General features: G+C 39.7%; 7 protein-coding genes across 7 annotated transcripts; 1 reads left to right on the top strand and 6 right to left on the bottom strand.

Annotated features, from left to right (window-relative positions):
- Nucleotides 1-64: 64 nt before the first annotated feature.
- On the bottom strand, nucleotides 65-5,050 carry PICMEDRAFT_57429 (hypothetical protein; the record flags this gene model as incomplete). The annotated part of the gene is made up of 2 exons (XM_019163236.1): nucleotides 65-4,944; nucleotides 5,029-5,050. The coding sequence occupies 2 exons, from the start codon at nucleotides 5,048-5,050 to the stop codon at nucleotides 65-67; spliced, it is 4,902 nt and encodes a 1,633-aa protein (XP_019020490.1).
- A 91-nt stretch (nucleotides 5,051-5,141) lies between these two features.
- On the top strand, nucleotides 5,142-6,445 carry PICMEDRAFT_70927 (hypothetical protein; the record flags this gene model as incomplete). Its single annotated transcript, XM_019163771.1, has 2 exons — nucleotides 5,142-5,180; nucleotides 5,498-6,445. The coding sequence occupies 2 exons, from the start codon at nucleotides 5,142-5,144 to the stop codon at nucleotides 6,443-6,445; spliced, it is 987 nt and encodes a 328-aa protein (XP_019020491.1).
- Nucleotides 6,446-6,519: 74 nt separating this feature from the next.
- Nucleotides 6,520-10,942, bottom strand: PICMEDRAFT_14849 (hypothetical protein). Its single transcript, XM_019160563.1, has one exon. It carries the CDS (start codon nucleotides 10,864-10,866, stop codon nucleotides 6,772-6,774), a length of 4,095 nt encoding a protein of 1,364 aa, XP_019020492.1. The 5' UTR covers nucleotides 10,867-10,942; the 3' UTR covers nucleotides 6,520-6,771.
- Nucleotides 10,943-11,144: 202 nt separating this feature from the next.
- PICMEDRAFT_14850 (hypothetical protein) lies at nucleotides 11,145-12,684 on the bottom strand. Its single transcript, XM_019160564.1, has one exon. The coding sequence runs from the start codon at nucleotides 12,524-12,526 to the stop codon at nucleotides 11,375-11,377; it is 1,152 nt and encodes a 383-aa protein (XP_019020493.1). The 5' UTR covers nucleotides 12,527-12,684; the 3' UTR covers nucleotides 11,145-11,374.
- A 269-nt stretch (nucleotides 12,685-12,953) lies between these two features.
- On the bottom strand, nucleotides 12,954-14,369 carry PICMEDRAFT_70930 (hypothetical protein; the record flags this gene model as incomplete). The annotated part of the gene is made up of 1 exon (XM_019163772.1): nucleotides 12,954-14,369. One exon carries the CDS (start codon nucleotides 14,367-14,369, stop codon nucleotides 12,954-12,956), a length of 1,416 nt encoding a protein of 471 aa, XP_019020494.1.
- Nucleotides 14,370-15,253: 884 nt separating this feature from the next.
- PICMEDRAFT_70931 (hypothetical protein) lies at nucleotides 15,254-16,153 on the bottom strand (the record flags this gene model as incomplete). Its single annotated transcript, XM_019163773.1, has 1 exon — nucleotides 15,254-16,153. One exon carries the CDS (start codon nucleotides 16,151-16,153, stop codon nucleotides 15,254-15,256), a length of 900 nt encoding a protein of 299 aa, XP_019020495.1.
- Nucleotides 16,154-16,275: 122 nt separating this feature from the next.
- On the bottom strand, nucleotides 16,276-16,758 carry PICMEDRAFT_100754 (hypothetical protein). Its single transcript, XM_019159624.1, has one exon. The coding sequence runs from the start codon at nucleotides 16,723-16,725 to the stop codon at nucleotides 16,417-16,419; it is 309 nt and encodes a 102-aa protein (XP_019020496.1). The 5' UTR covers nucleotides 16,726-16,758; the 3' UTR covers nucleotides 16,276-16,416.
- Nucleotides 16,759-16,773: the final 15 nt, after the last annotated feature.

Genomic DNA, 16,773 nt, shown 5'->3' on the forward strand with positions numbered 1-16,773 from the left:
TTTCTGTATCATAAATAACTAATCATTGAAATAAACATTTTTATAGATAGAAAAGCAATTACTCCTACTTAGAGAATAGCTCTTTCTTTAACTTCTCAATAAATTCAATGTTCAGGTAGTTCAACCCTCTAGATACATCGTTGTTAGAGAAATTATCCTCTTTATCATCCAGGTTGAAATAGTTGTCAAGATTATTGTCACTTCCTCCAAGAAATTTTTTGTTTCTTCTTTTATTCCGTCTGGAAGTTTCCTTATCATCGTTTAGCAAAATAAAACTGTCAACAAAATTAAAAATCAGTTTCAGGTTCATTAATTTATCCTCATCTAGTAAAGCTTTGTCCATGATGATCCTCTCAATCTCAAACTTGAAATCAAAAACTGTGGAGCTCATTGAACATACGTTGCTATTTGATTTGATAGAATCAAACAAGATATCCTTTTCAAAATTCTGCAGTCCGCCAAATATCTTTAGTGATCTCAATGAATCAATTCCCAAGGTTGGCTTGTTTCTGATCTCGTGATTTTCATCCATATCTACTAGCTCGAGAAAGTCAAGTTTCAGTGTTTTATAGCTCGTCCTTTTATCAACGTATAAGGCCAAATTCTTTTTGAAGTTATCGTTTGCACTAGCAGAAGATCTAGCTAAATCAAATTCCACAGGGAAGTAACTATTTTTCGAGTTGACACTAATTTTGTGAATAAAGCTTAAATCCGGTAGCAAGCAAGGAGAAGGAATCCTGATTGTCGTTTTGTTCTTCAATACAACATCAACATCAACTTTAACGGGCTTTTCACTATGAACCTCTCTCACCACAAGACATCGATTTTCAACTGCTAGAGCCCAAAAATGGCGTAATGCTTGTAAATGAAGGTCATTCAATTCATTTGAGGATTTTCCCTCTGCATCGCATAATGCCTCGTAGTTGTTAGATCCAAACATTGGGTAGATAGAGGTGATCAAGGCAGCAATTGCAAAGTTATCATTAGTATTGAAAGCCTGTTGACCACCACCAAGGAATAGAAATCCTAATGACATATTGGTGGCCATATAGTTCCCATATTTGGTATACTCATCAGTAATTCCTTGAAGGTATCTTAACCTCCTCATAATATCAAGGTCACCTGTTCCAGCCATTATAATTGATAGTCCAAGAATCACAACATCTCTAGCATTGCGAACACCAATCAAAGCAACTTTTCCGTCATAGTTAAGAGGCTCTAAAAAGCTGAGACTTAGTAAAAGATCAAGGTAATAAAGTAAGGTTTTTTTTGCGTCAAAATTGGCAGTTGATGCAAAACACACAGCGATAGACAAAAGTTCACCCGATAGAATATTTATGTACGGTAAAATGTTGGTATCCAAAGCGTTAATTGACTCAATAAAGTGACGTTTGGAGATACATGTAGGAATCTGACTTTCAACAAATTCTTTGTTAGGCTCAATTTGGTTCCACATGACCATGTTCTTTGCAAGGCTTCTGAGCATCAACAAATCAGGTCTCACATACTCCAACAATTGTATCGTTTTAGGTAGGCTGAGTTTTTCTGCTACCTCTAGAGTATTCGTTTTCAAGAACATGAACATTAATGCCATAACAGCACCTGAGCAAGACTTATCGAGTTCTTTTAAAGTTTGAATGTCACGGATTGATGTGCCATAAGAAAGTAGACTGTCAATTATATGGCTATCATGAGATGATAACATCATATCTCCTTTACCTAAATTGATGTATCCCAATGCAAGCCCAGCTGCTAGTTGATATCCTTCATTTACTACTTTTTTATCGTTTATGATAAGGGTTGAGCTGATTTGAGCTAATAATACTTCAGACATTCTTCTATGCTGAGTTTCAAGATAAATCAATCCAATACCAATTATACCCGCAGTTTGAACAGGAAGTTGAACATTAAGATTTGTGGATCCTGGAGGCAAAAATGCAACAACATGGACAGATAGCACCTTGGTCATCTTGATATCCATGGAACGTTTTAAACTTGCTGCCATTCCAATTAGTAAACCAATACTTGTGTAAATATGCTTAGGACCCAAATAATTATATATATGCCATTCTTCAAGTTGTTTTAGATGACCATTAAGTCCCAATCCTAGTAAGAATCCCGCATGTTGTGCATTCAAGACAGGTGGTCTGTTAAACACCACCCAGCTTCCACTTATTCCTTCAAATTCTTTGGAAACCGAGAGACCAGCACTGGTTCCATTGTGAAAGTATCCCCAGTCTAACAAGCACTGAGGAATAGAATCATTCTCCAAAGTAACATTGATGTTATCTGGAAGCACTAATGTACTGAAATTCATTTTAGGAATTGGAAAACCTTCAGTCACCAACGGTTTTCTGCTTGAATTGAACACTACCCCTCTTCCTATTGGAGTAGTCAATGTTCGAAGAGCAATTTTGGCAGCTATTGCACGCTGACATATGATTTTATCGTAGTCATCCATAGTCGGATCTGCCTCGTATGTTACAGTCTGTACTTTTGAAGTTTGCAATAACTTCGTTAGCTCGTAAAACCGACGATCTTGTGAAAAAATCAACCTTGTTACATGAAATTTGTCAGCTTCAGCTTGCCCATCCCACGCACTTAGAACTTCATTATTAGATAGTTCAGATAATATATCTTTTATACCTTTTGAAGGAACATTGCCAGTCTGTGCGGTTACTGTCAGTTCATTCTTGACCGAGTCAAGATTCAAAAGATCATTCCTTCCAATTAGTTTTAGCTCTTCAACTGTGACATTCCAATTGGACTTCAATTTTTTTTGACATAACTCAATTGTATTTTTGAAAACAAAAAAAATTCCAGGAGGATAAGTTTCAATTTCAAGCACATCAATTCCAAAAGATACCATAGTTCTGATCAGATCCAGATTCTCAAATTCGGATGAGACAATAACTTCAAATAAGCGCAAAATGTTATAGGTTCTGGGTATCACTAGTTTATCAATTATTTCTTCTTCCCCTGCAATTATTGAAAATGTGATGTAGGGAACTAGTTGGCCCGAAAATAAACTTCCCAATGATTCCAAAATGTTTCGAGGTTTAGAAATATATTCAGCCAGCGAAAATTGTAAAGACAGATCGATCTCCTTTGCATCCACTGGATAATATTCTTTCCACGATTTTGACCATGACATCCAGTGAACCAGTTGAGAAAGTAAAACTGATAGCTGATCGTATCTTTTACTGGCCAATATATTCAACCTCAAATCTTCTCTTATCACATGTAAAGATAACACTATTTTTGGTAGAAGGGATTCCAGAGATAGTTCGGCAGCAGCTGAAAATGTGGTTGAAACATTGTGTTTATAAGAAGACCTGGCAAGCTCAATGTATGGTATAAGCTCTGTTATTTCATTGAGAGAGGTATTGACTAAACTAAAATCAGCATTTTCGGGCAAACTCATTGATAAAAGAGTTACGACATAAAGTTTCCATTCATCACAATTAGGAATATTCAATGAGACATTGGCACACCAGTGGAGCCAAAAATTTTCATAAATCAGATCATGGCTTAAATATTTTAACGAAGTAACGAATGTCCAAACATGCTGATCGTGAATCTTAGTCTGGAGGTAGAAAACATAATGCTTTCTATCATCACATAAAAATGATATTTCAGAGTCATTAGTGTCATCTATACTTATGATAGGCGGGCATTTAGCAGACAAATTGATGGATGGTGATAAAAGCTCGTAAAAAGGGTTGAAAAGAACTATCTCGTGACTGTTTTTTAACAACACAATATAAGATGAAGAAACTTTTCCTAAATCAAACTTTGCAGCATCTATTCCTTTCAACGATATGTTATCTTTGAATTTTGAAAGTACAACTTGGTTGGATGATTTCTCAAATATATATATATCAATCGAATGTATCTCAGAGTTAACAACAACCACTGCTTCTCTATCACTATAGTAAAGATTGAATATTTTAAGGAAAGATTTATCTGATTTGAAGGGTATTGAACTGACCTTTGTAAAAATAACATCTTTTCTCAAGCTCCAGTTTTCCATTGAAGAATATGAAAATATTCCAGATGTGCTACCTATAGTGTCCGACACATGTTCTGTGCCAGATGCCATTCTGTCATAAGACAATGGATTTGATGTTGCCCTGAAGTGTCTCCCATCATCATCAAAAGTTCTCGCTGATGAGGCATTTAGTAGTCCTGCCGATGAAATAGATCGCTTGCTATTTTTTCTCCCTATCTGAGTGCTTGAGTAAGACTTTGAGCTTGAACTTTTTGGCTTCGATAAATATCTAGTGTAGTATAGCAAAATTGTTTGATCGACCGAGTTATAGGTTGCAGCCAATGAAGAGGATGTGGTTTCAGGATATAATATCATTTCTTCTTTCTGAGAAAAGTACGTGGTAGAAGATGAAACCACAGTTCCCAATTCTTCAATTGGGTCAGTTAAAGTCAAGAAGTTGCTTTCTGTATAAACTGCTGAAGAAGGAATATTTGTGTACATTATATGTGACGAAAACGGAGTTGAAAACTGGGCGGAAAATGGAGATCCCTGAGTGGATTTGATTGGATCGTTCACAGAGAATGCTTTGGGGGTGTTTGCAAATGAATCACACGGCGGAGCTACTTCAAATCTTTTGCCTATCACTATTCCTCTATGAAAAGGAAAAGCATTGTGTATATGTATTGGAAAGCTAACAATGGAGACAGATTTCAATTCATCATAAACTCTAATCTGATCTTCAAGTACTATCACCAATACATTGTGATTGTTTAATGAGTCCCCTGTAATGGCTTTATCATTGAACTTTTGATCTGCAAAAATGGTGAAGAAGCAGTCAATGATGGGACTTTCAAGATTTATTTGCCGTATCATTACACCACCTACTATCCATGCTACCTTCTTTTCAAACACCAAGAGTTTTTGTTTTCGGTCATACAATTTAACCTTGAAGTCTGCATTATCAACCTTTTCTCCTATTATTCGAGGTGGGACCAACGGAGAGAGATCTGCATAATATTTCAGGCCAGTTTCTTTACCTTCAAACCTTTCTATATCCATCTTTTATCTCTTTGTATCCTGTTCAGCTTTTTTCAAACCCGGCCAACTGTTCAATCATAATTGCATCTGGCCAGATCCCGTATTTACATCAATGGGCGAATTCATGCTGAATATCAACACAAGGAAACTTGTCTTGATTATGTAACCTAAACTGATTCAATATGTGTTCTCGCGTTGGCGTTTTAGGCAAGTCTATTTTGTTTCTTTTTCCTGTACTCCTACGTACGATCCTTAACTATGCAACACTAGTCACAAACAAACAGAATCAGCCTGAAGTATTGCGGTGTAACCATGTCATTCTTTAACACGATAAAGTATGTAATCAAATCTGTCACAACTCATCAAAACACAATATACTAACGTTTCACCATCATTAACTAATCATTAACTAATCATTGCAGAGGTTTTACCCGAAGTTCTAAAAAAAAGCAGCAGGGAAATGGACAGAAGTTTAATGAACCAAATTTTGGAAATGACTCGAGTCCATCTCTAGGAAATTCAAATAGCCTATACTCCAATAGCAATGCATCTGGCGCTTCCCTTCGAAAAATTCAGTCTCCTTCGAAACAGTCGGTTAGATCCTACAAATACTCGCAGATGCAGCAACAGCAACAACAGCAACAGCAGCAACAGCAGCAACAGCAGCAACAGCAGCAATCACAACACCAGCAAAATTTACAGTTTAATGACCAGCCTCTTTTCCATGTACAACAGCACAACGTTCCTGAGAACGCAAACCAAGCACCACCTTTATTCATGTGCGAACCGTTTATCAAAACGGCCCTTGTTAAGGGCTCTTATAAAACTATTGTACAGCTTCCGATGTATGTGGATTATCACGAGTGGCTAGCATTAAATGCATTTGAATTTTATAACCATTTGAATAAGTTCTATGGTGTTATTGCTGAATATGTAACCCCTGACAAGTATCCGACCATGAACGCTGATCCAAGAACTGAATATGTCTGGTTAATGCCCAACAATCGTTCCGCATCTCTTCCAGCTAATCAATACATCGAATATGCTTTAACTTGGATCAGTAACAAGATAAACGATCAAACAATATTTCCAACGAAGTCGGGTATGGCTTTTCCTCCTTCATTCTTGAGAGATATTAAGGGGATATGCAGACAGATGTTCCGTATCATTGCACATATATACTGGAACCATTTTGAGAAAATAGTACATTTGTCGCTAGAAGCTCACTGGATTTCATACTTCAGTCACTTCATTTCTTTCATAAGAGAATTTGATTTAATGGAAGCCAAGGAATTGGAGCCTTTATCAGTATTGATTGATAATCTTGAAGCGCAAGGAAGGATTATTAAACTCGAGAATACACAAAGTTACCAGAAGCTTCAACATAGTACAAATTCAGCTGGTACCGTGTTTTGACTTGTGCTCAAAAATCTTGTTTAACACAATTTTTTAGTAAAAGACGAAGTAGTCAACATAAAATAATTGATTGTTAGATACAATTTCCGTAACAACAGAAAAATAAAAAAGTAAGCAAATAAATGAAGTTAAGAACTTTTTGAGAGTAGAACTAAAATATATACAAGAAGTTTATCCATCAAACCATCCCAAAGTCTACAATCAAAATTGAAATCATTGTGTATAAATGTGTTAACCATCGACTAAGATGTCGTAACAGAAGAAAAATCCACGGCCAAACTTAACGGGCACAATGCGAGTACTACTCATCAAAATGGGCGGCGACTTCAAGAGAAGAAATATGGACTGTCTTGGACGACCGATATGTCAAAGGCACCTTTTGGAGGAATGTTAGGAAGAGTGAATGGAACAAGCATTTTAAAAGTACCTAAGTTATCTTCAACTGTATCGTGCCTGTAGCCAACCTCTTCTAACACTGTAACACATGTTTTGAGTCTTTTCACAAGATCGATATCAGCCGGATCCTTTGAAGCAAGCAAGAGACGTCTCTCCCTTTCAATCTTGATTTCGTCAGCAAACGTTGGAGCTTTTCCTATCCTCTTTGACAATTCTTCTCTATATTTCTTAACTGCTACAGCAACTGGGGAATTCTTGTCAACAGAGACAACCATCAAGAAACCTTCATAACGTCTTTCAAATTCTCCCTTTAATTTTTCCACTAGATTATTACTGTGTAAGTTGATAAACTCTTCCCTCAAAACATGGTTCATGACGTCCACATCACAAGCATGTGTCCAATAAGAATCATGAACTGATGAGAAAGAAAGCCCGTATTCTGAGCATTTGTTTACCGACAACAGCATATGAGTTGCATCCAAAGAATGAATGAAATTTGGAGGAAAACCATTTGCCTGCTTTCTGCCGTCAACTTTCTTGATTCCATAAGGATCTTGAATGACGAAGGTTTGCATGTTGGTCTTGACTAACTTATTTTTAACCGATCTGTATGGTTGCACAACGGGTAATCCTAAAGGTGACGTCCAAATTACAGATGAAATAAACTCATCACCTTCTTCCGACTCAACATCTAGTCTCACACTTTTGGAGATTCTCCTAGCAGCTAATGCCAACCAATCTTGAATGGCATGTGCACCATCAAATAACTCTCTGATAGCTTTGAAAACTTTCTCAGTTAAATACTTTGAACAATTTGAAATAGCATCTTCGTCAAATTCTATTTCCTTTAGTCTTTTAGTAATTTGGGCCCTAGCACCAACATATGTAACACCATAAACAGAAGTCATGACAGTTTGCTTGACAATTTTTCTGGAGATAATTGGAAGAGTCAACTCAGCCTCAAGAACACCTAGTTCTCTGTCCTTTAAAACGGATTTTAGGACAGAGTTTGCCACATGCGTATAAACATCAGATGGTCTTTCTGCTGGAATCAAATTCACTTGTCTAGCACCCTCAATATCACCACCTAAAGCAGCATAATGCTGCAAGCCATTACATGTACCATCTTGATGAACAGGCTGATATGAAACATACTTAGTATGATCTGGCGAATCCAATGCTTCTACCAATTCAATAGAAGAAGCTAAGAATTGCCAAGGTTTATCCGCTTTCTTCCACCATCCTTGTCCACCTAGCGGATCTTTCACTGAATCTCTGATCATTTCTATGTTTTCATCAATGAAAGCCGCTCTTTCATCTAATGAGATTTTATCCTTACCCATCAAATTAGACAAGTGAATCTTCAGCCATCTCAAACCTTGAGTACCTAGTGGTTTTCCTTTCCAAAATTTAAGCAAGCTTCTCGACATATCATTCCCCAAATGATTAAAATTTGGGGGGACAGGATATGCTCTTCCTCTGAAGTCTAATGAATGAGGGAAAAAAATTCTTTCACCGACAAAAGCTCTTGCAATCTCTAATTTATAGTTCATGTCGCATCTCATTGATCTGTTTTTGGAGAACTCATTGCATATTTCAGTGCATGCTCTTCTATATTTGAAGACTTCAACGGCTTCGCATCCTTTTTGTGGAGCTGGAGGTAAAACAAGATCCTCCTCAGCTTTAGGAATCTCTAAGAAGGAGTCACCTGTATTCCAGACTTTGGTGACAATTTCTAGCAATCTTCTGTTCACAGTCCAGGATGTGTTACCCAGATTATTCAAACCTTGTAAAACTCTATCAATTTTGCCATTAATTGCGGCAGCTTTGGCGTACGCTGCTTGTTCCGGAGCATTTTTAGCTCTTAAAACTGTAACTCTTTTCAAAAAATACCCTCCATCATTATACGAAGTCCATGGTTTAGGTCTGCAAACCATTGGCAGGTATTGAGCTTGAATTGATTGGTCTAAACGTTCTTTTCCTAACTTACTAGCAAAGCCTTGGTTCAATTTAATGACACCAATACGTCCACCGTTTTGAAAATCATAGGTGTGATAAAAAGCTGGAGCTAATGCAGTTTTGGTTTCACCAGTTCTAGGATCAACACCTGTAACCTCGACCTTTGCAATCTGTAACAGGAAAGAGAGAAGTAATGACCCGATACGACATAAGGATTCAGAATCCCAAGAAAGTCCGTTGGAGTCAGAGCTGATATTGTTTTGATTCATTGCAGATTTTTCAACGTTTTCGACAATTTGAGCAGCTTTGGTACTTCTTAAAAACTTCTTAAATTCTGGGGTATTTTTGATTGCCTTGAAGTTTTTGTGGACATCGACATCAGCAGCAAGAATTTTTTCGGACTTGTATTCAAGCTCAATTCCTTTACCTATACCCATGACGAGTTTAGAAACAGGTACTCCTCTGCTGATATCAGATGTGACTATGCTTTTCATCGAGTCTAGAATGGCAATAGTAGCTAATTTTGGAATTTTCATGATTTCCAAAAAGGGTCCATAAGTAAGCTTTTCCTGATATCTAGCTATATCCGCCTTAGATAACTTTGTCTCTCCAGATTTTGATCCGACAATAACTTCCCTTGCCTTTTTGCATTCTTTGACTTCTTCTTCGATTAGAGGAATCAATTGTGTCAACCAGTCATGTAAATATGCGCCGACTGGGGAAGGTAATGATTTGTCTTTGATGTTTTCAAATTCTCTTTCCCATTTCAATTTTGCTGCCTCCAGAGTTGAGCTTTCTAAAACCCTTTCACGCATTTCTGAGATGCTATCTAATATTTCATCAAATTTATCTTGCTGTTCGAATGGTAAAGAATTTTTCAAATCGAACAGGTTGATCGTCCCTTCTTTGCTTTTTTCGGTCAAGAGTTCGGTATTTATATCTAGCTTTTCGAGCTCAATTAGCTGAATCATCTTTTTCACGAATTGTCCATCGTTATATGAGTCTACCAATCCTAAAAGAGAGTGCCTAATGTTTTTCAAGTTTTCTGAAGAGACTGACTTTAACGTTTCCATTTTGTTGTCTATCACGCGGTTTGTCGGTTGTCTTATCTCCTCCTTCTCGCTTGAAACCAAGTCCAAAGATATGTCTTGAACTTCGGAAGCCTCTTCTTCATCTGCTACCATTTTTTTGGAAACCTCTGTAGCTGTTTCAATATTGGACAGCACTTCGTTATTTATAGGTGCGATAGGTTCGCCAACACCATTGTTGCTAATTGATGAATCATCTAATGTTTGAGAATGTACAGGAAGATCCTTCATGAAAGATGTTTGCAGTTTGGAGTCATTGAGATGCTTTTCTTCGGCCATTGCAATAAATAGAGCTTTGTAATTTCCAGCTAAATCTTCAGCTAGCTTCGGCTTATAGTCGATCAACTTCTTGATATTCAAAAGTCCTATGATATCAACATATCTCAAAACGTCGGCGTTTTTATTTGACTGCTGCAACATGAAGTATTCCACCAAAAGTTTGTGAACAGCATCCACATCATTTGACTTCTTAAACTGCAACTTGATCAGCCATGCGTATATCCGTGCGTCGGGTATAAAGTTTCTATTGAGTGAGCAGACGTATTTGAGCCAACGACGAACTTCGGTCATCGAGTTTGAGTCCTCATTCCCCCATGTCTTGAGGAATTCACAGACAGCATCGAAAAAATAGGTTTCTGTGTTGGACTTGTGAGTGGCGATATTCTGAAGTATCAGATCAGCTCTTTCATAGTCACCGCTCTCCAAGCAAGCCTCATACAACGACCAAGTCTGTAAAATCTCGGCATCAACCCTAGTTAGGACCTGATCGTAGGCAGTGGAGGCAAAGTACATGTCATTATTGCTTTGTGTGTATCCTGGCTTAGAGATGATTTTCGTGTAGACATCGTCCAAGGATTTTGTTTTTGCCACCGGTGTCTTTGATTCTATAGCAAGTAGTCTGACACAACCGTTAGATGGGAGACGTTGTGCACGTCTCAAACAGGCACGGATGGTGTTCGAACTCAACAATACACTCATGATACAGGTACTCTATCCGACTAGTGTATCGTATCTCACCGTATTGTTGTTTGGTATCTGGTGTCTGGTAAAAATGCCTCCGGAATAAGCAGATACTGATAGTGTGACGTTGCACGACTGCACAAAAATTACGGCACACGGATGAAAAAACTGTGGAATTGAAAAATTTTTGTTCTATCACAGTCTGAGTTATTGCGTTTTTTTTAGCATTTTCTCTTTTTCCCTTTTTTTATTTTGATTCCACAATCTCCAAAAATTTACGTAAGCACATCTAGTAATCGGTTTTATCGCATTGGGAAAGAAAAACGTATCACGGACTAAGTAATTGACCAGAAGGTCTTCTCTTATCATAGATGTCACTAGACGAGCGGTGCTAAACAGATTACACATCGACAGGCATCCCAGTGGTGCTGACACTGATAGTTATATATTTCTAGCATGAGCCTTTGGCTTGCTTTGCTTAGCAAATTGCGAGATGCAGCGGCATTCTTGAGGGGGATGAGGATCCTCATAGATGATCGTCATCAATGGTTAACAAATTCATAGGTTCGTAAGCACGCTCTGGATCCCTATATGTCTCGGTTTTGTATATAACCATTCGAGATATTAAACCAGCCAAAAGAAAACAGCTGTCTTCCTTTTCATCTTGAGTCTCTTCCGTGAGGAACGAAATAAATTGCCAGCAATGGCCCTTGTTGTGTGCTTTCATGATCTTGACTCTTTCTGTCTTGAACGCCAATTTGCTCAAGGTATCGATTTTTTCGCTCTGTAGCTCTTCATCACCAAACGTGATTACCATTCCGCCGCCGGGAACAATTTTTTCCCACATTTCAAGCTTATCCCAAGCTGCGGGGTTGAACCTATCGGCGGCCTTGTTGGAGCAAAAATTTGAAGCCATATCATCTACACATCTTTGAGTCAAAAAATCCAAGTTCCCAGCAGCATATTTTTCCGGTTGGACAAAACTCACTATTGGAGAGAGTAAGATTACCGCATATGGGTCAATATCAAGGTTCATGTTGTTCTCATCGTTAGTCTTCTCGTTGAAGAAAACTCCGCTCTTTACTGATAGAAAATTCAAAATTAAGGTTGCTCCTAAAGAATCACCCATTAAAACGACTTTAGAATTTGGGTTTTGCTCAACTATTTTGACAAGTGATTCAGTAAAAAACTTTAGGTTGTATTCCATGGACGACGTCTTACTTTCCTCGGGAAATTTCATGATGAATATGGAAGGACTGTTGAACCCCTGCAATAATAATAAGCTATGCAAAGTCATCAGGTACTCAACGTAAAAGAAGGGAGCACCTCCAAACAACGGTATATTAGGAACATAAACAATTAGCAAGTCATGATTCTCGGTTCTACACGGAGCCGTAATGAGAATACCTTCTGGGATGTTTAGCTCTTCAAAATGGCTGAGCTCAATAATGTTGTATGATTGGATGAAGGCTCTAGTAGTAAAAAAGTATTTCCAAACAATATTGGATACCATTGAATATGAAGGATTTACCTTTTCAAAGCTACTTAGGTCCTTAAGGTAATGACTTATAGTTCTCGTCAATGCATGTTGATAAAATGGGGCATTCTGCGCTACTTTGTCTTTTACGTTTAGAGGCTCAACATAGCACATGAAAAAGACATCGATAACCAACTTCATGCCTGTTAAATGTTAGTAAATCCACACAAACTAATTAGCGATAAAAAAGAGGTTTTAAAGGTTTTGATTTTACCTTGCCAAAGTAAGGTTGATAAATAATAAACTGATTCTTCCAAAGGATAGTTGGAAAGTAGATAGAATGTAGACAAAGTTACCAAAAACAGGTAGTCCACCAATCTGTACTCTCTCATTTTTCGAATCTTGCTTTTACCAAATGGGTTCTCAAAGGAACCTGTATAAGCTCCAATTGAAAGAAATGTAAAGCAGTAAAGAGAAGACAAAATTAACTGTTTTTCTCAAGATGCTCAGCAAATCCTCAAACCTATTTTCGATTTTTTTTACATTAATTTTCTTTCTCTATTAAGTTATATATACACTTCTGCAAATCGTTCAAACGCAATGAAAACACTGAGTGCAATCAAAGCCCTTATAAAGTTGGGAGCACCTTTTCCATTGCAGCAATGAAGATGTCGACGTGCTTGTTTTCAAAGATTAATCCAGGTCTTAATCTAACACCAACTTCAGCGCAACCACCGACATTGATACCGGCTAATCTCATCTTGCCCAAGAACTCGGCTCTCTTTTCGCCAGAAGGCATGTCAAAAGCAAGAAAACATGCTTTACCCTTACCTCTCAAGTTGGTGATGAATTGTGGGTATTTAGTTTGAAGAGCCTCCAATTGGTTGTAGAAGTAAAGACCAGTCTCTCTCAATGGTTCCAACAAGTTGTTGTCCTTAATTTCATCACAGATGGCAGCAGCCATAATAATACCCTTTGGATCACCACACCAAGTGTTGAACTGTCTGTATGGCATGTTTGGAATGAATTCAGGGTCATGGAACCAGTAACCTGCAGATTGCATCTTCTTGGAGAAAGTGACAAGGTCAGGAGGTGGGGTAATGTTGTATCTCTCGTGGTCCCACATGATACCGGTACCACCACAACCAGCTTGAACTTCGTCGATAATCAACTTAGCACCATACTTCAAGGTAAGGTCTCTCAAGCCCTGAAAAAAGACAGCAGAAGCGTGGTTGTCACCACCCTCAGATTGAACTGGTTCAACAATGACACCAGCAATTGGGCATTTCCAGTTTTGGAGTCTGTCTTCAACGATTGCAAGACATCTTGCATCTTCTTGCTTGTTGGCTTCTGCGTTAGCTTCCAATGGGTACTTGTAAGCTGGAAATTCAGCAGTTGGCCATTCGAAAGATGGCATGTCCATCTTATGGACTGGCTTAGATCTGGTGACGGAACCGGAGGCAAATAATCTACCGTGGAAAGCCTTCTTGAAGGAGAGAATAGCAATTTCTGGGTTACCGGGAGCTTGGTTCAACATACAGGTTTCTTCTTCTTCAGCTGAGAAGTTTTTGCTGAAACCTCTCTTCTTGGATTGGTAGTTGAAGAAAACAGCCTTGAAAGCTAATTCGTTGGCGTCGGCACCAGACAAACCGTTCCAGACGTGGGTTTGGCCCTTTGGAGCGTGCTTCAACAAGTCCTTCTGGAGAGTTTCGAAATCAGCACCAGGGAAGTTACCCAAAGCTGGTCTGTCAACAATAGCTCTGATCATCTTGTCGGATCTTGCAGCCTTGATCAAGTTTGGGTTGTTGTAGCCCAAAGCGATGGAAGCAACCTGACAGTATGCGTCCAACAGAACGTTTCCGTCGACATCAATGATGTAGTTACCAGTGGACTTTTCGTAGTCGGCAACAAAGTAGGTACATCTGTTATCGAAGACGTCACCAAGAGTCTTGATGGCCTCTTGACCCTTTGGGCCTGGAATGGATTCGGTCACAACCGAAGGAGCAGCTGGCTCTTCTGGGAATAACTTGGATGTGTAAGACATATCAGGCTTATACTGGTTACTGCAAACAAGAACAAGATAAGGCTTTCAAGAACTTGGAAGGAAAATGCAGAGGTTGACACCACTACCACAGTTCAAAGGAAATCCTGGAAGGGCAGGCGAAGGGGGCCTTTTATAGCTAGGACCCTGCAAAAGGCATGGGCATAAATCTGCTATGCAATCTAACGTCGGAATCAGCAAGTCCTACGAGCTGTAGACGTCAAAGTTGGAGCTGCATGCCGCCAAAGATACGTCTCAATCAGTCGGTGTTCGGCAGGCTGCGTAGCCGCCAACACATTCCTAAAACAGCCGCTAACTTCCCGCTAACACGACAGCGTCGCTCCTCCCGCCCTCTCGGCGCTCGCTGCGGACTTGCAGGCTGGGTATTGTTATTGTTCTGTTCTTAGCGGTTATGGTTTGTACGAAGACGGTATTTGCCTTTGCGGATGCGGAGTCTGGAGGTTAGCGGAGCTAGAACGAGAGCCGTGATACGGTTGTAGAATTTGGAAAGGTGGGAGGGGTGGTTCCGAGTGTTTCCAAAAAATGCCATAGGATATTTCTCCACGTTGTTGCTGTGCCTGCGAAAAAGGCACCATGGTAGATAGCAACCCCTCCAGACCGCTTCTCCAGGCTGGGGAATGACTCAGCTGTCATTATCCCTGCTGGTTATAGGCCTTGGCAGTAAACCGGTATTGTACGTGTTGTCGGATGCGGGTACCCGTAACCGAAAAATATGTGTGCTATTTTGAGCTGTATCAGATAGCCGATGCTGATTCCATCGTAACCGTAGTAGTGAAACTATATTCATTCTCAAAAATAACAAAAATAGTGCAGCAAGCGGAGGTAACGGGAGGAAGTCTCGTAAAATTTACAGGTATATACATAAATTATGGGCACACTTCATGTTCCTTCCAGGTATCGTTGTGTGTCCTTCTATAGAGATATCTCCTGTCGTAACCACTCCCGCCGAGAACCACCTCATCCACCAAATCGACAAACATGCAGATAACGACAAAGTTCTCGTATCCCGTAGACGAATTGTTACCATCAACACCTCTATTGATTGCATCTAATAATTTTCTGTTTTCTTCTGTAAGCGGAGACCCTGGTAGGGGCTTTTTGTAGGATTTTCTCATATTTCTAGACAATGCATTCCAAACCCGGAGACGTTCGTTCTCCCATTCTTCGGCAGTGGGCGTCTTCGACACAGACTCCGTTTTGGTCATTCTGTGGCCCAGGTCAGACAACGAAACGGAGGAGTCCTCGAACGATTTTATAAAACTGGGAGAAAACAATTTGTAGTGCAACGGTTCTGTGATTTGGCAGGATCCTTCGTTGTTGGACAAAGAGAGATATTGGCTTATCAACGACTGGCTCTCGTCGTCAACGGAGGATGTGTCGGAGTCAGCTCTGTCGTTCGATTGTTCATTAATGGCGCTGGGGTTCTCGTACGCGATAACGGGGGTAAGGTCGTCACTGATCATCCTCACCGTACCTCTGAACCTAAACTGCTTCTTCAACTTGTGGAAGTAGAAGCAGGCGTCGAATCTCGGATTCAACAACAAATCCTTGTACTTACTCGATCGCTTGTCAGTGGTGAAAACCAAAACGTTGGTCTTCTCCTGGTCAAAGAGGAAGCCCCTCAACACGCAAGACCTGGTCGATGGATAGTTGTTGGAGTCGACGTTGGAAAAATTAAATATCGTGAAAGGAGAGTCGCCAGTTTCTAACTCCGTCTGCATCGCAGCGGTGAAAGACGGGTTCCATAAGGCAAGAGATTGGAGCATGGCGTGCGTCTCGTAACTTATCTGATGACTCTGCGTTCGGATGGTGGGCGAAACAGTGTAGTTGTTTCTATTTTCCGTCTCAGATAGCGAACCGCAACAGTTGAATGTCGATGGCTAAAATGGACGCACCAGATTCTTTGAAACCGACCAACAGAACGTGGGAAAGCAGTTTGGAAAAGTGGAAAAAAATTCAAGGGTTGCTGGACTGACAGCAAGACGGGATTCTCCTGTAAGCTCCGGTCTAAACGAGCCGGTGGTTTTGTTTAGCAAAGAGTGGCGGATGGAGACGTGAGGACAGACTGAATAATCTTGCTTGCTGGCACACAGAGAATCCCAGGAAACAGATATCTGGCCCGGAACCAGTCCACTACTCTCTGGCTCTTGGCCTTCCTCTGCCTCTTTCTCATCCTCATTCTGAGACTTTCTCTCCCTCTCATGTCACTAGACCTTTTAGGCCGAGGCTGTGGCTCGCACCGGAGATACGCAGCGACGCGTCGCTGTAGGGGGTGCTTTCTTTTTTCATCCGTGCACCGTGTGCCGTTGACATGAATCAATCGTTCACGGTCCCTCATCAGGGCCTCCTTCAATGATATGACTTATCAGGAGTATCCAGGATCCGA

The sequence above is a fragment of the Pichia membranifaciens genome (genome assembly GCF_001661235.1).
Source record: "Pichia membranifaciens NRRL Y-2026 unplaced genomic scaffold PICMEscaffold_1, whole genome shotgun sequence".
Lineage (NCBI taxonomy): Eukaryota > Fungi > Ascomycota > Pichiomycetes > Pichiales > Pichiaceae > Pichia > Pichia membranifaciens.